Source organism: Argentina silus, assembly GCF_951799395.1.
Source record: "Argentina silus genome assembly, chromosome: 3".
Lineage (NCBI taxonomy): Eukaryota > Metazoa > Chordata > Actinopteri > Argentiniformes > Argentinidae > Argentina > Argentina silus.
In genome coordinates this window covers 20270463-20291177 of record NC_139657.1, presented here as the reverse complement: position 1 = coordinate 20291177, position 20715 = coordinate 20270463, and the positions used below count along the sequence as shown (strand labels likewise).

The window sequence follows — 20715 nt, the reverse complement described above, 5'->3', positions numbered from 1 at the left end:
GTATTCATAGTTGCATTAAGTAATATCTGGGAACCAATAGGCCTATGAGTCGCTAAAACAATGCACAAGGAATGTGACAGTCTCCTGACCTACATCACTCCCATTCAACACATCATCGTCTTTGTGAGATAATTAACATTAATTGGAGCCTATGATTGTTTGGAAACAATCATTTTACTGCATGCTTACCATAACCTCTGAGTTACTACGTATTTTCCCACGCGCATAGGTTTGTAGAAGTACTGTAGAAGTTGGACCAATCTCACAGATCGAGGATCTTTTGTGTTCAATATTGGCATCGATATCAAAGCATGAGACGGCGTTATGGTCACCAGCATTTCATGAAATGAGTATATGTTAATTATGTTTTTATCTCTTTATCTCACTGCCAACAGAGCCTGTACATATAATCTTTGAATCCAAGTCAACATAACTCCTCCCACATTCAGTTGTATCCTAGCAACTACTGCCTCGAGCCTTTTCGTAATTGGTCGCTTTTCAAGATTCCGCCATATTCAAACTTCCGTCGTCATTTGTCTGTGCCTGGAGTGTAGTAGATACGTTTCTTTCATCGTCGTGATCCCAATTTTATTTTATTGCTTTAGTTTACATCAACAGTGTTGTTTTTTTCTACGCCCATCCTCTGAAATGGAGGAGACGGAGGAGGTCGGATCGTCGGCGGAGAACCAGCCGAAGAACCGCAGAGAGTCCACGAATAGAAGATCCACCATCATCAGTTTGGAAACCTCCCCCGACGCAACAAGGCGCAACAACAATTCCAAAAAGTAAGCGCGCTTATGAATTATTACGATTATGAATACGAGTAAAAGCATTTAGCTAAGCGTTTTTCCAGTCTTATTCAATAAAACATTGTAAACTAAGCTATAACCGTGATTATACACTGCATAGATTGTCACATGGCAAATTACTAATGGTTGAATGAATATATTCTTGTCAGACGATTGTCAATGTTGCGTTCCAAGTCTTCTACATAGCAGTTTGCTGCGCAGTGCACCAGATCCCGATTGCTAACAAGTCAACCTGGATCTCATACCGTCCTGCCACGTTTAGCGTTTTGTATGAAAGTTACTTGATCGTATGCTTTACCTTCATAGGGATATGTATTTATTCAATGGTGAGTCGGGTGAAATGACCATTTGATTAATGTTAGCTGTTCCCTTGCTGATTAAAGAGAATATATCTAGCTATATAGCTACTACTGGTCATTTTCGGTGAATTTAGGCCTAATGAGTTTGGCTATGAAGGTTAAGCACCATATATAATAGCCCTACAATAAAAAAGCAAACCATAGTTAACTAGGCATGTAATGTGATGCTGAGCTGACCTTGGCATTGCTACATGATAAAAGATAGCATTGTTGCTGTAACCTTTTTTTCTGGGTCACCTCAGAGGGGAACCATGTTAAAGCTTTTGGCGATCTCCACGTTCTTTCATGATATTGAAGTTGCACATCAACCCCCAAATGTCATACTGTCAGGCCTCAGTTTACCTGGTACGATGTTGTTGACTACATGACATAATCCATGTAGATGAACTTGTTTTATGACATTTTGGGAATGAATGGATATTATTGACTATAGAAATAATTATCCTTTCTCCCTGTTTTCTCTCACACCCTGTAGACCTCCACTGCGAAGAGGAAGCTCCTTCACGTTTCTAACTCCAGGAACGCCATGGGACTTCAGTTTGGTGCGTACCAATACCAAACTAATAAACTAACAATTACATGAAACTGAAGCACAACATTCAGGCTTAAATGAAATACGGTAATGACCATGTCACAATGCATGATGACTGCCTCAGGTTTGCCTACAACTTCATAACTTTGTAACTAATGTAACCACTAGAGGACTTCATGAAATGTACCAGAGAGATTGATATTTATATTCAATAATTGTTTTTAAGTTTTATAATGTTCCTGTCCTAATGTTCTTACCCAATATTGTGAAAGTAAGCACCACACTTCATTCTGCGCCATTACCTTTCAACAGAAGAGAAAACGCAAAGAGAAAGAGGATGACATTGTCAGTCTGTCCAGCTTTGACCTCAAGGTAAGAGTTAAGGCTCACACAGATGTTACACAAGTTCTGATCATAAAAATACTTGTCGCAGCACTTGCCCTGATAATAGTCAGCCTCATGAATTGCTCTCCTCAAAGCTGCCTAAAGGATCAATAATAGAAGTCTTGCTACCCCTTCCAGTGGAAGTAGGGCAATTTAGTGGTTAGTGGTACTGATAACTAAAGTATTCTATTTGAATTTTGAGGTTGTTTCAAAATAACCTTTTGCTCTCACCTAACCAGGTACTCTGTCTGCATGAGTCAGGTAGCAGCATATGAGTCATGAGTGCTTCTGTTGTTAGGACAGGATAATTTCTGTTCTCAGGCTGGCTGGCTAGCTACAGTATGTGCATCATTATGTGTTAGTTGGTGAGAGTGAAGGTAATGGATGAGGGTTAATTCACTTATCCTTTGGCATCCATTCAACTTTCCTCAATGCCATCATGTGACTGAAAGCCATTTGTAATTTCCTTAATTTCCAGGAACCCAGTAACAAGCGCGTGCGTCCGCTTGGCAGGGTGTCATCACTGGCAAACCTGATCTCCCCCTCAAAGAATGGGGCAGTACGCCGCTTTGGTCAAACTATCCAGGTAAATACCATTTCCCTTGAACTGTAATGATATCAGACTCCCAAAAGACCTGTAAATATCTGACGTCAAGGGTGCAAGTAGAAGATGAAAACTTGTCTTACATTTTTACTAATTTCCCCAGTCTATGACATTGCGGAGTGATGGCAAGTCACCAGGGATGTCCCTGAAAGCATGCAGTAAGGCAGCTGCCCCCACGCCCCCCAAATGCAGGAACAGCACACTGTGGTCTGAGACCCTGGATGTCCACCAAAAGAGCACCTTCTCCACAAAGGAGATCAAGAGACAGGAGGTAATGCAGTTTCAAATTCAACCCCTCATAGATGTAACTGTAGAAGATATTATCATGATGTGCAGAATGTGACGATCATAGACTTTCACATGGATTGTAAGTTAACTGTTCTCTCTCAGATGACTCTGTAACCTCTATTCTTATGGACATGCTTTTTCTATCTCCAGGCCATTTTTGAGCTATCCAGAGGAGAACACGATCTCATTGAAGACCTCCAACTTGCACGGAAGGTCTGTACCATACTCAAATGAGAAAGATAAATAAATATGTTATTGTTTGTTGTTTTGTTGACTGTCTTGCACTCAAACATCTGAATGACCATTACCTTTACTTGTCTACAGGCATATCATGATCCCATGCTAAAACTGTCAATCATGACAGAGGAGGAGTTGGCTCACATATTTGGGGATCTGGATGCATACATCCCACTGCATGAAGGTGGGCCTCTTACATATTCTCACTATCGCAAGTACTGCCAACTCAAAGCAATTTGTTTCAGAGGGCTAATAATTGTGTCTTTCCTACAGACTTGTTGGCTAAGCTTGCAAAGGGCACAGGCCCAAATGGGACAGTTGGCCAGATCGGACAGATAGTCATAGACTGGGTAGGTGTCTGACCTATTGTGAAAGTTCTGGCACAGCCAACATTTTGAATGTGTGTAGAATGTGTGTTTCAGATCTATCTTTATTGTTTCTTTGCCTCTCTTCATCCTTAGTTGCCTGGGCTGAACGCATACAAGGAATACTGCAGTAACCAGCTAGCAGCCAAGGCTCTGCTGGACCAGAAGAAGCAGGACCGCAGAGTGCAAGATTTCCTGCAGCGCTGCCTGGAATCGCCCTTCAGTAGGAAGCTGGACCTCTGGAGCTTCCTGGACATTCCGCGTTCGCGCCTGGTCAAATACCCCCTGCTGCTGAAGGAGATCCTGAGACACACCCCACCAGAGCACCCAGACATACCAAGCCTGGAGAGAGCAGTATGTACACAAACATGTTGTATGCACAAAGAAACACTTTGTAGGGTTACACTGTTACTGAAATTCACATGCTAGATGCCAATAGATGTATACACTGTAATACACTCATTGTAAGTCTTGAATGGTGAAAACATAAATGCTGTGATTCCAGATTACCATAATTCAGGGAGTCCTGAATGACATCAACGTGAGGAAGGGTGAGTCGGATTGCCAGTACTACATTGATAAGATGGAGTACCTGGATGAGAAGCAGAAAGATCCTCTCATCGACAACTGCAAGAGCCTTATATGTCATGGAGAGTTGCGGAACAAGAGTGGCTCTGTAAGCAACCTTTTCTAACTTTCAATCGCGCACACACAACCTGAAACATTACTATCTATTGTCCTCCACTCCTTTCATTAAAATCGTTCCAATTTGCATTATGACTTTTACTATTATGTATGGCAGAAGCTGCATGTGTTCCTGTACTCTGAGCTGTTGGTCCTGACGCGGCCAGTTACACGGAACGAGAGGAGCTGCTTCCAGGTGTACCGGCAGCCAATCCCAGTCAGAGACCTGGCTCTGGAAGACCTGCAGGATGGGGACATCCGCATGGGCGGCTCCTTCAGGGGGGCCTTCAGCAACGGGGAGAAAGGTAAGGATGTCTGCTCTGCTCAAAGTAAATTAAAATAAACAATTGTGTTAAACGGGTTAATACTAAAGGTGCATGTACTATAATTTTCAAATGCAGTATGTTTGGAGTTTTAGGAGAGACCATTTTACCCATTTCATTCATTCATGAATTCAGTTTTTTGATTCTGTTCCCAGCTAAGAATGTGTTCCGCGTGAGCTCTCTAGACCCATCCCACGGCCAGTCCCACACTCTGCAGGTCAACAACGTCTTCCACAAGCAACAGTGGCTCAACAGCCTGCGCAGCGCTATTGCCCAACACCAGGAGGCTCCACGCAGAGATCAGGGAGACGCAAATAGAGCCAAGCGCCGCTCCTCCGTAGTCTTCAACGGCTTCCATGTTGAGGAGGCAGACGAGAACTGCCCTCAAGTCTCTGATCCCAGCCTTGATCGTCAAGGCTCAAAAACAGACTTGTCACACTCCTCTTCCAACAAAACCAAACTGGACAAGAAGGCCAGAGGTTCACTTGGGAAGAAGAAGGAGACTGAGGTGTAGGCGATATAGCTGAACATCAAGTCAAATGGACATCATCTTTTCCATGGTAGTATATGAAGTTATTCAGGTTCTTCAATTTGTATTCATGTATACACCTGTGACTTGAAGTGCTTTTGCATAATGTTTAGCAGAATGTGGTAGTAGTAGCCGTGTAGCAACTATGTAAAGTTCATCCAATCACTTCCGTCCAGTCTGCTTACTTCAACCTGCTATCAATGTAAAAGAATTTTTACAAGGGAAAGACATGTGCCAATGTGACTGAAATGCGTGTTTACAGCAGTCATGTGAATGTTTTATTTTTACATGTTAAAATGACTAACTTTGTTTTATATAAATAGCACTGTTTTAGCTCTTACAATATGTTGATTACTGCAACTGGAATTAGCCTAACTGTATAATTCCTAATTCATCCTTCAGGGGGTGGTTTTATTCTAGATTAGTAAGGGGCCATGCAGGCTTCAGTCATCTGCCTCTTTTCATGCAGCACCTTCTGTTGATCTTTTACATATACATTAACAGGTATGAGTGTAGACAAGGGAATCATCTCCCCTTTAGAAATTACATCTCTATCCGCAATGTTGTGAACATTGCACCACACTAAATACACCCCACATGTAAATGTCAGCTGTAGGGTGTTTGTGGAGATGGAGGCGATAAAGGGAACAAGAAAGTTGTGAGACGGTTTGGGTTGAGTGACAGTGATGGAGACAGTGACAGGAGTAAGGTGCTGAGTAGGGTCTCTTGAGGATAGCATGTGGGATTAATTAACAGAGGACCGGTAAAAACAGACAAAGATTTAACAAGTTATGCTGTGTGTAAAGAGGGGAGAAAAATCACTGAAGAGCTTGGTGGGGAAGGAAACACAAAGCTGTATGTGATGTGAAAAGATTAGACAATGAAAATCAATAAAGAACAGTGCTTTGGATCTTAAGTACAAATCGTTTTTATTTCCAATGTGTGTATACTGATCCCACATTGCATTAAAATACATTACTGAAATACATGGGCATTTGCAACAATAACATTGCATGAATACAATACACGTAATACAATTGATTGCCAGCTTACACATAGTGCCCTGTATAAGTATTTGGACAGTGACGTTTTTCTTCCATACTCCAAAAGTTTGGATTTGAAGTCAATTAATGAGGTTAAAGTACAGCTGTCAGCTTTTGAGAGTATCTGTATACATATTGGTTTCACCATTAACGCGCTGTCAAGCACGTTAACGGACGCTCCGGCTGTGTTCCAAAATGCGTTCTGCCTAAAGTATAGCCGTACTTGTTATACACTCGAGATAAAACGCAAGAATGCACTTTGGAACACAGCCTCTGTCTCTATTTCAGAAGCGTGTTCCACGCAGTTTCATCCACTGTAGTGTTTGTAGCAGGCTCAAGGGTGTGGGCACCGGCACGGGTCCAGAACACAGTGCTCCCTTTAGGTCCTGGAAGGCTTTCTCCGTCTCCTCGGTCCACGTCAACTGGGCAGACAGATGGCTCCTTGTCAGATCCGTCAGGGGGTTGGCTAGGGAGGCAAAGTGGGGAATAAACCTCCGATAATAACTGGTTAACCCAACAAATGTGCGTACCTGCTTCCTGGTTCGGTCGACCAACTCCGTCAACTCCTGCTTCTGGGCTGGGCTCAGCTGTTCCCCCAGTGGTACCTCCGCAGGCCTGGTCTCGGTGGTAGCCTTCTTTGGAGGAATAGAGCAGAGTACATCACAGGCATTCCATTTCTTTAATACATCATTTAATAATCATGTGATAAATCTGGGTCGGGTGCCTACGTCCCGGCTGTCGGACCCTATAATTCACTTTACCCACCTTCTCAAGCACTTCATATGGCCCGTTCCATCAGGCCAGAAACTTACATTCCATTGTGGGGACCAGCACCAACACTTTATCTCCGGGCTGGAAGTCTTGCCGTTGCGCCCCTCTGTTGGAGACCCGCACTTGGGCATCCTGGGCCTCCCGCATGTGTTCCTGTACCAGGGCCCACAGAGTTGCCATCTGGTCCCTCATGTCTCCCACGTGTTCCACCATGGTTCTATGGGATGGTTGCTGTTCCCAAGCTTCTTTAGCCACGTCCAGCAGTCCTCGGGGTGGTCTCCAGTAATAGAGTTCAAAGGGGGAGAACCCTGTCAATGATTGGGGCACTTCTTGGATCAAGAACATCAGGTAGGGGAGTAGCTGGTCCCAGTTCCTTCCGTCCGCCTCCATCACCTTCTTTAGCATCTGCTTCAGGGTCCGGTTGAATCTGGCCTTGATCCGGTCTAAGGTCTTTTCCACCCCTAGGTGAGCCCCAAGAAGGTGGGAGTGCGCCAACTGCAGGACAGAGAGTACAAAGGGACAGGGCACCAACAACAACTCCACATACTAGTCATTCTTCTTCACGACCTGATACAACAATTTATCCTTTATGGCAAAGTGGGGGTATGTGATCTGTCTTACCCCCTCCATGGGCTTCCCGTCCACCATGGTCACTTGCCAGAGAGCACTGGCCAGGGTGGGATCTTCCAATTGGGTTCGGGGACTGGACAAAGTCAGGTCGGACCAGGATCACCATACTCCCGGAGTCCAAGAATGCTGTGGTGTCTTTCCCATTGGCTCTTACCGGGGTGACAGGGGAAGGACCTATCTCCTCCGCCATGCATGCAACCAGCAACCTGCAGGGATGCCCGGTAGCTACCTCACTGGTCGAAGCCGAAGGCATCGGGACATTGCGGCTCGGACAGTTCCAGGCATTCACACCATGTGTCCTGGTTCACCACACTCGTAGCACTTCCTGCTGTCCGTGCTCAGGAAGGGCCGTCGTCTCAGGGAGCTGGCTTTTGGTGTCCCTCCATCCTTGGCTGGGGTCCAGGTGTGGTCCTCCATCCTTCTCTACTCCGTCAGTCGAGTGGTGGATTCCGCCTTCAGTGGTCATCCGCTGCGCAGGACCTCTAAATTCACCTTCCAACAGTTCCACGAGCCTATCCGCGCTCTGCGGGTTTAGTTTCGAACGGGAAAGAGCGTTCAATTATCACTCCCCTCACCGAAAGAAAGCACTGGTGAGCTCAGCAATCACTAACAGCCTGGGAGGCCAAGGGAGACCTCTCCTGTGAATGACTGAACAAAGCTCACCATAATTAAGTAAAAAAAACAACAACTTCCCAAGTTCAGGAACACTCTCCAGGAGGCATGGATATGTCAGAGACTACCATCTGCAGAAGACTTCACAAGCAGAACTACAGAGGCTGCACTGCAAGGGGCAAACCACTAGTTAGCCTCAAAAATAGGAAGGCTAGTTATTGTTTACTAAAAGGTACCTAAAAGATACTGCAGAGTTCTGGAAAAAGGTATTGTGGACAGATGAGATGACGATTAACATGTACCAGAGTGATGGCAATAGGGAAGTGCAAAGGAAAAAAAGGAACTGCCCAAGATCCACAGCATACCACCTCATCTGTGAAACATGGTGGAGGGGGTGTTATGGCTTGAGCATGTATGGCTGCCACTTGAACCGGCGACTTCTTCATTGAGGATGTAACTGCTAATGGCAGCAGCAGAATGAATACTGAAGTGTACAGAAACATCTACTCAAGTACATACCCAGCATCTGGTGGGGGTCAATGGGTCGCAGACTTCAGGCAGTTATTGCATTTAAAGGATATGCGACCAAATACTAAACATGTATGCTTAATTTAGACATAAAATTAGTCTGTCCAAATACTTTTGATGCTGTAAAATAGGGGGACTATGTATAAAGTGTTGTTGTTTCTAAATGGTGAAACCAATATTTATACAAATACCCTTAAATAAAAGCTGACAACCTGTACTTTCCTCATATCAAGTGTTTGATTTCAAATCCAGTATAAAGCCAAAAATAATAAAATGCTTCACTGTCCAAATACTTGCACATGGCACTGTATTATGCTGCTGAGCAGTCTCCTAAATTACTTCTGCATCATGTTGAGTGACCCACTGCAGAGACCCACTTCTCTTCACCACACCCATGCCACCATAAGCTGTTCTGCTTTCCTTTCAAACTTGGCATCCAGTTTGATCGTTTAAAAAAAATAAGAGTAATAGGGCAATGCTTTTTGGTGCCCGGGTATGTTTTTTTTCCTCTTATCTTTCAATTCTTTTTCCATAACATAGTAGTCAATCAGTGAAGAAACCACCCTGACACCATTTAGTGATAGTCCTGTTTTTGATTACTTTATATACATACAGAGATGGAATTTAATTCAACAAACTGACTAGGTATGTTATATTTACATATTTTATATACACATTATTCAAAATAAAGTCTTTCAATATTTACAAATAATTACAGTACACTTCTACAAGCTTACTTGAAACAGAATTCAGAATATTTCAGTCTGACTGAAGCGATTCATATGGCTGAATCATTGGACATACAACTTTCTCTACACATTTTCTACTACTTGATGAACAGTCTACAGCCATATTCTGAAAGTCTATCTACCAAAAACAAGTCCATGCTGACGATGTCACACCGTATCTGATGTTTTGCTGCCAATTTGCCACATTCTATTATTTGACTTACTGGTCGTCACACTTGGTTGCAAAACTGAAAGCAGTTCTTACATGACAATAGAGATCTGCTGAAAAAAGCCAGTTATTCCAAAATCAAGTCCAAGCCATACTGTAGCTAATTACCGGTAAGAAACAGTTAGGATTTGATGGTTTAGAAAATCCCCTCCACTTGTAATCTGGCTTCCTCTGGTTCCTCCTGTGAATGTAAAAGCATTATCTCCAAGTGAGCCTCAAATATGAAGTGGAGGGCTTGTTAGAAGTAGGGAAGCTCCAGCGCTGGAGGTGGCATGTAGGAGAGGTAGCTGATGATGCGATTGGGCAACTCCAGTTTGGACACAACCTCCAGTGATCTTTTGCCTAGCGCCATTCTCAGAGCCACCCTGCTTATTTGTTGTAGACTGAGGGGTGTACCTGAGAAAGAAAGAAAACTGACTGATGAGCTGGATATCGAAAATATTCTGTGTATGTACACAACTGCACATAACTGTATTTTTCTATAGATGGGCTAATCCCATCTTTTCTACCCATGAAAGGATATGTTGCATGAATAAACTCACTTTCATAGAACTCTAGGCAGAGATGTGAGGGGGACCCTTGACTGGTGTAGTGGATAGGCTTTTTTCCGAGGTTATCCTTGGCATACACGTTCCCTCCAAACTCCACCAGCAGATCAATCAGGTCAACATTTTTCACTTTAGCTGCGTGATGGAGTGCTGTCTCATGTAGCTTGGCAGCGTTCACATTTGCACCTTGAGAGGTTGAAAAGTTTGAGCGGATGAGAAGATCAGTAGTTGAACACGACATAATCGGAGAATTTATACCTGCATCAAGATGTAAATTGTTTTTATAGTACTTAGGTAAAGTCAACGCAATGGTTTCTGAAAGAGCAAGGGGCCCACCTTTATTGAGGAGCACCTTGACGCAGTCTAAGTGTTGCCTGGCACATGCTACATGGAGCGGCGTCCCGAAGTGACAGTCATGGGCCTCAATGAGAGCCCCCTCATCAATCATGACCTGAACGCAATCTGAATTACCTATTCATCACACACAAACACAGTCAGTCACAGTGAATTATCCCGATTGCATGCGTGTCTTTATGTGTTTGAGGTACTCAAGACTGCTGGCCCCCCTACATGATGAGGTTCTAATCAAAACACGACAATGGGTAATAACATATACCTCCCATGCAGGCCTCATGGAGGGGCGAGAAGGTGAACAGTGGAGGGTTGACTGTGGCCCCGTGTTCTATAAGCAGTTTCACACACTCAACGCTCCCAGCTGCACAAGCATCACAGAGTGGAGTACTACCATCAATGTTACGCGCATCCACCTGTGTGACACACACAGCAGGAACATGAACAATGCAGTTGCACAACAGTTGAAATGCTAGATAGCTCTGCATGATAAATTCAACCTCAAAAACAGAATTGTTTATTAAATCCGATTCAAACATCCTCAAGCTCTCACACAGAAATAATGAAAGCAGCACACAGGCGTTCTGTAGCTATCACACCTGTGCACCAGCATCCAGGAGCAGTCTGACGCACTGGGTCTGGCCCTGAATGCAGGCCTCATGGAGGGGGGTTATGGAGTCCACAGCTACGATGTTGACCGCTGCCCCACCCTGGATGAGCTGCTGCAGCTGAAGCGCCCTTCCCTGAGCCGCCGCCTCATGTACCTCTGAACGGTCTGTCCAGAACCCCAGACCATGAGCTGCAGGCAGGGGCGGTGTGAGAAAGAATTCCTACACATAGGCTTAATAATGTGGCCCAGGGGCCTAATGAAATTATTATGCTCTCTGCCATTCACAACTGGTCAATTTCCCAAGGAGGTCATTTTACAAAAAGGTGGCTTTCCTGTCCCAACCTTAACCACCATGAAAAACACTTAAAAGTAGAGCCCAAAAGATACTGGAATTTCGGTACCAATGCCGATTTATGGGGGGCAGAATTCATAGATAACTGATACATCTGCTGATATATATATATATATATATATATATATATATATATATATATATATATATATATATATATATATATATATTTTTATATTTACAGAATTCCTATTTAGCACAGTTTTCATAACAATGGCAAACGGATGCTCTTAATGCTGATTAGGCAAAATTCATATCAACAATTACCTGAAATTATCTCCATTGATAAACGGAGCAACATTTTCTTATTGTGTTACTTGTACTATGCCAAATTAGAATATCACATGTTCAGTGCACTGCATATTGTTATCATTGGTTTGCTCTTCAATCTAACCTGTTGTGACAGTTTGATCATCCACTGAATTATTTTAGTTATACTCAGTAATTAATTTACAAAAACATACAAAAACACACTGTAAAGCATTAAGAATACACCCCTAGACGAGGCACTTTTAACTGTTGGGACACAGTAAAGGGCCAATAACACCCTGTATGACACCCCTCATGGTTGAAACTCACTTGATTCGTATTCTAGTTTGTTTTCTGAGTACAGTGGTAGTAAAAATCATGTCTAGCCTTGGAAAATGATTTGTGTATAGTCCATTATATGTCCCCTATGCAATGAAAAGTCTTTCATCACGGTAATTAGATATCAGAAGAATTACAAACCATTAAAAACACAAATAATACATTGAGAGGATTAAATGTTTATTTCCAGATATAGTTACATATGATTTTTGTGGTTCCTTTATCCATATTTAGTATTTTTTAAATGCTTAAACAAGTTTAACTTCTGCGCGTCATTTACATACACCCGAGTTAAGTGGGCGGAGTTCCACTGTTGTTCACAGAAACACAGCTGAGGAGTCTTGGCAGATACACTGCCCCCCGCCTGTTCTTAAATTTTGAAGTCAAACAAGCCCGCGCTATGTTTGACAGATTCTAACGTGGAGAGTCTGTCGTCGAGGGATACAAAACAAAAGCTAAACACTGACCTAATTCTGGGTTAGTTGAAATCTTCTCATCCCCGACAGACACAGACACACGCCCACACAAGCTCGCCCTCTGTCTGACGTTGACTAATAGTAGTATACTAATATCGTGTGTATGTGATGGTATTGACATTATCGATCAGTATTGCTCCATCTAACTCTTGACACGATGAGATGACTAGGTCGATCAATTAGAATTAATGGGAAAGAGGTTGCATGAGTGCTACGTAATAACAGTCACCCAGTGGCCCTAGACACTTCAAATGATAGTAACACACGCTTTCGGTAATTAAGGCAAGATAACAAGCTAACTTTTCCTGCTCAGCTCAGCCTCAAATTAGGTTAGCTAGGTATCCAGAAAACCGTAGAACCGTTTATCTCGCTAAATATGTTCTCACACCGAAGGAATTAAAGCTAGGTAAATAAAAGGACGAGAAAAGCGTGAGAAATACTTGTCGATAACAGTACACATCTCCACAATCATAGCTAGCTCATTTCAATAGTGGGTCACATTATTACTTGCTATGTTTAACTACGTCATGGACACAGCTAGCTAACGTACTCTTAACCTCAACCTAACCTGTCGGGTATGATAATAGTGACAGACTTAAATAAACTCACCTATGTCTCCAAATAGCGACGGTCTAGCTCGAGTAGTCTCCATTTAATAATATGTTGTCCTCTCGATAAGATGATGAATTCTAAGACGCAAAGATTACAGGGTAGCCACACGAAACGACCATCTAAGAATTGTGGGATAAGTAGTTTTTTTTAATCGTTGGAGTGGTTTAGGATCTGCGCAGTCAATGGACGCGTTCCAGTCCAACTAATCGCTGGATTTTAGTTACTGTTTATAACAATAACTGTTATACTTTTAGGTCAATGCACACTACCCCAACATCACCTTTGACCCCCCTGCCATTATCTCTATGACCCTTTTCTGATATCAAAGACTTCAGATTCTTTGTGTGATTTGACCTTAGTTAAGTTGTTCAGTAACTGTTTAGAAAAGTCGGTTTTGGATGCACTTTAAAAAACGCTTGTTATTATAGGCCAATGTATTCTTCTACATCACCTGACAACCAGCTACAGTACAAAGACTTAAAGGGATGCTCCACTTCTTGTACATTTTTCCCTGGTTTGGCCCTGACCGTGGGTGTAGGGGAGAGCCGTGACAAAAGTAACATAGGACGAAAGTAAATGACACAATCGCCTAATAATGACTTGCTTGAATTTCATTGACACTTCTTTGCTCCCCATGTTGACAGACACCAATCGCTACTCCAAAGGCAAGTGCAAAGCCTAGAATCAACACTAGGCATTGACAGCTTTTATGCCTGCGCAAATTATGTGTTATTATATTTGTTATATTCCTAGCCACTGACCCTATTACGGGAGTTGAGCTGAAGTAGTGAGCTTCCTGGCAAGTTTTAAGCTTTCCCATGAGTGAAGAGTTATGTCCTTGACAAGGCATTTACTCTATCCCTTCTCTCAAGTTGTATATGTTCAGGGTTAAATGTTTGATGTTATTATGCACGTATTGGGTTGACATCTGTCAATAACAATGCTCTGTAAGTCTGTGTTTCAAAAATAGAGGGAAATAATGAAACAGTCTTTGCTAGCTAGAACAATAAAATACAATACAATTCAACAGACTGCTACTCAGACAGTGCTTTGTCAAACATAAAAACATTTTTTAAAAATGTGTGCAATCACTTTGCAATCTTGAGAAAAAATGAGAATAAAAAAATGCAGGTATTTGGCAAAAATGTCAAATGTCTGAGTCTTTCACAGCGGCCTAGTGGCTGCAGTGGGCTTGCTTTACACGGCACATTTTTTCCAAGCGGGGTTTGTGAAAACGTGTTCGTTTATTTGAAGGAGAAGACAAACTACTTCTTACTTTTAGCTATTTATTTATATGTCAAAATTCTAGGCTTGTACAAGGACCACTTTTGGCGAAGGAAATCACAGTCAGCAAGCTGTTAATCTGTAACCAACCTTCCAAAAATGGATGCATTCAAACAGTCAAACAAAGCATTTACAGTAAACAAAGTGATTGTGATTGGCTATTTGGTTGGGGAGGAACCGTGGTTTAGACTTGGCTCATCCCTTGTTGGTTCACGGGCTGGTCACACCATTCGTCCCATCTGCGGAGTCAGCACCCTGTTAGAGATAAGATACCTACTCTGGTTTGTCCTCCCTAGTCTGGTACTTTTCCACAACAGCTTTTTGTGTAAGCGTGTGTTGCAACATCCTTCTTGATGACCTGGCTTAACCTCTCCATGTATTAATCCAACGTACCACGGGACTAATGCTTGATTCATCTCTCATTTATCAACAGGCCATCACATTAGTAAATTTAGCACACTGCAGTAATGTATTTTTCTTATAGCAATAATAAACTGTTTTTATAAAAATAATTTCTAACAGGTTGCAGGCTTGATACCGCCACGCTCAGGTCATGCTCAATGTTGAGCTTCGATCTGTGCTTGTTTTTAGTGAGGCTACAGCTGAAAAACCAATCTCACAAAGATAGGAGGTGGCGAAAGGAAGAAGGATGCCCACTGCCCTCTGCCCTACGAGTGGATGCTCCTTCTCCACACCAAGCCAGAATTCACTTGTCGTTTTAGAAGTAAACCTCAGCCTCAGGGTGGAGTCCGATGTCAGCTCAATGAACTGGTCCTCTTCAGCAGAGCTGAAATCGGCAGGTGCTGCAGTAATGTTTGTGTAACTGCACATTAAACACAACAAAATTCAATGTTACAACAATTCATTACAGTTGGTAAGTATAGGCTATTTATTTATTTATCATACATACAGCATAAATAAAATGTATTATTATGTACAGCACAAGTCATAATTAGTCAGTCAAAATAAAATACAAACCTTCTGCATTGAATGGATCCATCACCCAGTCATACTGAGCACCGTTGTTTGGGAAGTATTTCTTGAATAACTCTCCCAGGGAAGCGATGTGCTGCTAGAGGCAGGGGATGACTGTTGGAGCTTCAGCACTGTTCAGCCAATTCAGTGAGATTTTCAAAGGCATCAGTATTTCCTTGTTCAAGGCGCCTGCCCCACATCTCCAGCTTTCGAGTGAATGCAGTTATCTTGTCTGCAAGATGAGGTTGGTGTTTGTCTCTTCCTTGAAGCTGCAGATTTAATTCATTCAGCTTTCCAAACATATCACTGAGGTAGGCCAGTTTCATCAGAAACTGTTCGTCACTGAACTTGCTTGCAGACTCCTACATGTTCTCCCCCTCCAAAAACACCCGAATCTCCTCTCTGAGTTCAAAGACTCGCGACAGAACTTTACCCCTAGAGAGCCACCTGGCCTCACTGTGAAACAGTACAGCGGAGTGTCCAGCTCCCATCTCCTCGCAAAGTGCAGAGAACATGCGCGCTTTTAGGGGTCGGGTTTTGATGAAATTGACCACGCTAATAACTTCGGTCAAAACCTCGTTTAGCTCGGGTCTAAGCTGCTTTGAAGCTAGCGCTTCTCGATGAATGACAGTGTGTCCATTTCGCGTTGGGCACGACTCTCTCAATGAGTGCGCGCAGTCCCCTTCTTTTCCCTGACATGGTCTGTGCGCCATCCGAGCAAAAGCCCACACAGTTCTCCCATTTCAGTCCGTGTTCTGTCTGGTAACTGTCAAGAATCCCAAAGACCTCATCGGCTGTGGCTCTGCTTTTGACATACTTGCAAAACAGTAGATCTTCACTCAGTGACTCAGAGTTCACATAGCGAACATAGGAAATAAACAAACAGTCTTTATTACCGTCAGTAGCCTCGTCGACTTGTAATGCGAAACGTGTGTCTTTTAGCTTCTCTGCGAGTTGTTCTTCGAGTTCCTCTGAAATGTCGCATATACGTCTTGCAACTGTCATTGGACAGAGGGATTGCCTTCAATTTTGCGGCGCTCGTCTCATCAATCATAGTGGACACCATATCAAGAGCAGCAGGGAGTATGAGCTCCTCAGCGATTGTGTGTGGTTTCTTACACTTGGCAATTCTGTATGCTACCTGGTATGATGCCATCTGGGCCTTGCTGTTCACCGATGTAGCTTTTAGAAATGCTATTTTCCTGCTTACGGTATTCTTCAAGTTTTCTTTTGAAGAATTCGAGTGGCTTCCTGACGTGACTGGGGTGTAATGTCTCTGTTTCTTTTTAATTAAGGGAGGCGGAAATAAAAATAGCTTCCGGTTCCACAAAACAATAGTTCCGCATTCCGCCTTTTCTTCCTTTTTTTTTCTCTCTCGCGGTCTTGGTCGCTCGAGATATTTCCGACATACATATAGCATGACAGAAAATGTCTCTTACTTAAATAACTAGTTTAAGAGATTCCCGACTAAATCGATATTCAAAGGCTCATTATATTAGGCAAGTAGAAGGCCAATCTATCATCTTTTATTCATTGGAGTCTGATGGAACTTGATTAGATTAATTACCCTTGATTCCCTGATTAATCCAAGATACACTGCGTGTCCACGTTATGTCCCCTAAATTGTGGGAGGGTTCCCAGTCAATCACTCAAATGGATGAAAGTGCCATAAACGAACAGATAACATGTTTTTCTTTACAGGTAATATTTAGAACCCATGTGCGGATGCCCTACTTTCAGTCTTATTTTTTTCCAGATAATGATACTCAAAGCCGGACTGGCCTCTGATGTGACACAGAGGAGCAATTACTGTCAGTTTATTAAATCTTCATAGTGCATTTTGTAACTCAAGTTTATCTACAGGTGTAGGTCTATGAGGATGTGGGTAGGCACTGCCTTATCGTCTTCTTCAGGGTTTCCCTGAGTTTTTCATCAAGTTGCTTTAGACCGAACATGGAACGCACATATTAGTTTTTAGCTGCTAAAGCTTCTTACTACCATTCTAAAATGTAATCCACAGCCTCTGACCCAAGTTCTCCACATTTTCCTCACTCCTCAACCCACCCCCCCCTGTCTGCAGATGACTTGTCACCTACTTTGAAAAGAAGGTTGATGACATTAGCAGCTCCTTCACTCAACCTCTCGCCAACACTACTACCACTCCTCCCAAACCCACTGCTCTACCCTGGGTCTCTGGTTTATCAGCTCTTTCCCCCCTCTCCCCTGATGATATACTAAAACTTGTTACATCCAAGCAGGCAACCACCTGCCCTCTCAGTCCTATCCCCTCACCCTTTCTCCAATCCATCTCCAAAGACCTCCTTCCGTTCCTTACCACCGTAATCAATTCCTCTCTCTCCACAGAATCTGTCTCAGCTGTCTTTAAGACAAGAGGCTTCAAGCCTCTTCTCAGGAAGGCAACTCTTGACCCGTCTGCTGTCCATAACTACAGACCGGTACCTGTCCATAACTACAGACTCCTTATGTAAAACCCTTGAACGTGCTGTGTCTAACCAACTGTCTCACTATCTCCTTCAGAACAACCTCTTTGACCCTCACCAATCCGGATTTAAGGCTGGGCACTCTACTGAGACTGCTCTCCTTGATGTTAGGAGATCCTCCACTCTGCTCGAGCTTCCTCCCTCTCCTCGATTCTCATTCTTCTGGACCTGTCCGCTGCATTCGACACAGTAAACCACCAGATCCTTCTCTCCACCCTCTCAGAGCTGGACATGTCAGGCTCTGCACACTCCTTGTTTGCATCCTACCTGGCCGATGGCTCTTACCAGGTGTCGTGGACAGGGTTTCTGGCCTCTTCACGTCCTAGGGCCCTTACTGTTCTTCCTTTATACCAAATATCTTGCCTCTGTAATTTCCTCACATGGTTTCTCCTACCACTGCTACACTGATGACACTCAACTCTTTCTCTCTTTCCCCCCATCTGACACACAGGTGGTGACATGTGTCTCTGCGTGTCTAGCAGACATTTCTTCTTGGATGTCAGCCCATCGCCTCAAGCTCAACCTTAACAAGATTAAGCTGTTCTTCTTCCCTGGGAAAGCCTGCCCTCTCCAAGACTTCTCCATCACAGTCGAGAACTCTACTGTGACCTCCTCCCAGACAGCCAAGAATCTTGGGGTGATCCTTGACAACCACTTGTCCTGTGTGGCAAACATCACAGCGACAGCGCACTCCTGTAGATTCTTCCTCTACAACATCTGAAGGATACGTCCATTCCTCACCAGAGAAGCAGCACAACTCTTGGTCCAGGCACTTGTGATCTCCCGCCTTCACTACTGCAGCGCACTTTTGGCCAGGCTCCCCGCCTCCGCCATAAGACCTCTGCAGCTCATCTAGAATGCTGCCGCCCGTCTGGTGTTCAATCTCCCCAAATTCTCCCATGTCACCCCCCTTCTCCGCACCCTTCACTGGCTCCCGGTAGCAGCTTGCATCAGATTCAAGACCCTGGTGCTTGCCTACTGGGCGGTAAAGGGAACAGCCCCTCCCTACTTGCAAGCAATGGTCAGCCCCCAAACCCCTGCCCGATCACTCCGTTCTTCCACCTCGGCTGGCCACCTGGCACCACCGCCTCTACGAGAATGCAGCGGTCGTGCTGTTAGGTCACGGCTTTTCACTGTCTTGGCGCCCCGGTAGTGGAACAAGCTTCCCACTGCTTTCACGACTGCAGACTCACTTGAAAGCCACAAACAACACAGCAAATGTGTGTGCGTCGGCAAGTACACCAACTCAATGCAGGTCAGAAAAACAGTTATTTATGTGATCAATGGTTTTCATCCATGTTGAGCAGACTATATACAAACTTATGGAGCATTCTGTTGCACCCTCAACATATTTTTGACCTGTGCAGGTTGACAAAGTGTAGTCAACTTTGTTCTAAGGGCAGAAATAATCTGATTGGTTTAGGGCAGAACACATCTGATTTTACAGTAGTCAGACACATGACAATATCTCTAAGATACAGGTGCTCTCTTGACTTGAAACAAATTCAAATGTAGCAAGCTAGCAGTGAAATGCTGAGCTAATCATAGCAAGCTAGCTAGCTAAACATTTAGCAACATCTTAGCTACTCATATTGAATTAAGAAATATAACTAGCTAGGTGTCAAATATACAAATAAATCAGCTAACATTTGCTTTATTGAAATGTTAAGTTGAACGAGGTATATGAACAATAAAAATGGGTATGGACAGTTATGCCCTGTGGGCAGCAATGTAAAATGCTAAGCTAAATAACTAGCTGGCTATCAGGTAGCTATCTCTTATTAATGTTGAGTCATAGAATAGCGCTAACTAGCTAGCTATGTGTCAAATATAGCAGTAAGTCTGTTCCCACTGACTTTATCAAAACATTTAGTTGACTAAGCTATATAAACTTACAAATTGGGATGGACTGACAGAAACGTAAAATGCTAAGCTAAATGTAGCTAAGCCGAGCAGAGGACTACCTCCTTGAATTATAAAATAGAAATAGCTAGGCCTCAAATATGCTAATATTCAACTTAAAATTTAAATAAAATGTTAGCTGACTTACTTGTATATTTAACACCTAACTAGCTAGCTCTATTTCTTAATTCAACATGAGTTGCTAAGAGGTTGCTAAATGCTTAGCTAGCTAGTTTGCTATGATTAGTTTAGTTGCTGCTGGCTTGCTACATTTTACTTGTTCAAGGTAGGAGACCAGTTGTATCTTAGAGATATTGTCTACATGTGTCTGACTACTGTAACACCATAACGATTAACGAAGTATAAAGCTTGTAACTCAAAGCTTTTTATTTACTAAAAAGCATCCTCAGTGGCAATTTGCCATTGAAAGTGTGAATTAGTCCAGAACTAGGTTTAAGCCTTGTCTGTGAAACCGGCCCATTATGTTGACCTGTGAGTTAAGTCACTACTTTTGTTTTACAATCTTGAGCAATAAGGGCTTAGAACCAATGACCAACTTGACCACGTCTATTTGCATTGATTGACAACCCTTGCAATTATGAAGAGTGGCCATGAAATGAAAAAGGCAATGAAATTCGGAAATATATCATTGTATTATCAAATTCAATACGGTAAAATTACTATTATTATTATTATTATTTTTATTTTGTATTTTTTTTTGTGAAAAGTGACATTCTGAAAATGTTCATAGTAATGCAGCATTTATTTTTGAATCATTGACAAATAAAATTATATTTAATTATGTATTCATGTATTTGTTTATTTCATTTTCAAGGCATTTCATTTAATTATCTATCTATT

General features: G+C 42.9%; 2 protein-coding genes across 3 annotated transcripts; one reads left to right on the top strand and one right to left on the bottom strand.

The window, feature by feature from the left end:
* Window positions 1-20: 20 nt before the first annotated feature.
* On the top strand, window positions 21-6009 carry LOC310801947 (neuroepithelial cell-transforming gene 1 protein-like). The gene is made up of 12 exons (XM_083666162.1): window positions 21-785; window positions 1644-1710; window positions 2013-2072; window positions 2563-2670; window positions 2792-2959; window positions 3127-3189; window positions 3301-3397; window positions 3487-3563; window positions 3675-3932; window positions 4084-4254; window positions 4381-4567; window positions 4741-6009. The coding sequence occupies exons 1-12, from the start codon at window positions 649-651 to the stop codon at window positions 5097-5099; spliced, it is 1752 nt and encodes a 583-aa protein (XP_083522288.1). The 5' UTR covers window positions 21-648; the 3' UTR covers window positions 5100-6009.
* A 3342-nt stretch (window positions 6010-9351) lies between these two features.
* asb13b (ankyrin repeat and SOCS box containing 13b) lies at window positions 9352-13290 on the bottom strand. Of its 2 annotated transcripts, XM_083667413.1 has the most exons (6): window positions 13190-13290; window positions 11154-11353; window positions 10820-10970; window positions 10540-10674; window positions 10198-10389; window positions 9352-10051 (listed from the first exon to the last, which is right to left on the bottom strand). In XM_083667413.1, the coding sequence occupies exons 1-6, from the start codon at window positions 13230-13232 to the stop codon at window positions 9894-9896; spliced, it is 879 nt and encodes a 292-aa protein (XP_083523539.1). In that variant the 5' UTR covers window positions 13233-13290; the 3' UTR covers window positions 9352-9893. The 2 variants fall into 2 exon arrangements, with proteins under 2 accessions (XP_083523539.1, XP_083523538.1); XM_083667412.1 differs by having other exon boundaries at window positions 10198-10674.
* Between the last annotated feature and the right edge of the window lie 7425 nt (window positions 13291-20715).

What these genes read in the sequence shown, in the direction of transcription:
- LOC310801947 (XM_083666162.1), top strand. Translation starts at nt 649, where the DNA reads ATGGAGGAGACGGAGGAGGTCGGATCGTCGGCGGAGAACCAGCCGAAG. An exon ending in TGTCCAGCTTTGACCTCAAG is followed by an intron (nt 2,073 to 2,562) that starts GTAAGAGTTAAG and finishes CTTAATTTCCAG; the next exon opens with GAACCCAGTAACAAGCGCGT. An exon ending in CTTCAGCAACGGGGAGAAAG is followed by an intron (nt 4,568 to 4,740) that starts GTAAGGATGTCT and finishes TTCTGTTCCCAG; the next exon opens with CTAAGAATGTGTTCCGCGTG.
- asb13b (XM_083667412.1), bottom strand. Translation starts at nt 13,232, where the DNA reads ATGGAGACTACTCGAGCTAGACCGTCGCTATTTGGAGACATAG. An exon ending in GTCGCTATTTGGAGACATAG is followed by an intron (nt 11,354 to 13,189) that starts GTGAGTTTATTT and finishes CCCTGCCTGCAG; the next exon opens with CTCATGGTCTGGGGTTCTGG. An exon ending in CTGCCTAGAGTTCTATGAAA is followed by an intron (nt 10,052 to 10,197) that starts GTGAGTTTATTC and finishes TTTCTTTCTCAG; the next exon opens with GTACACCCCTCAGTCTACAA.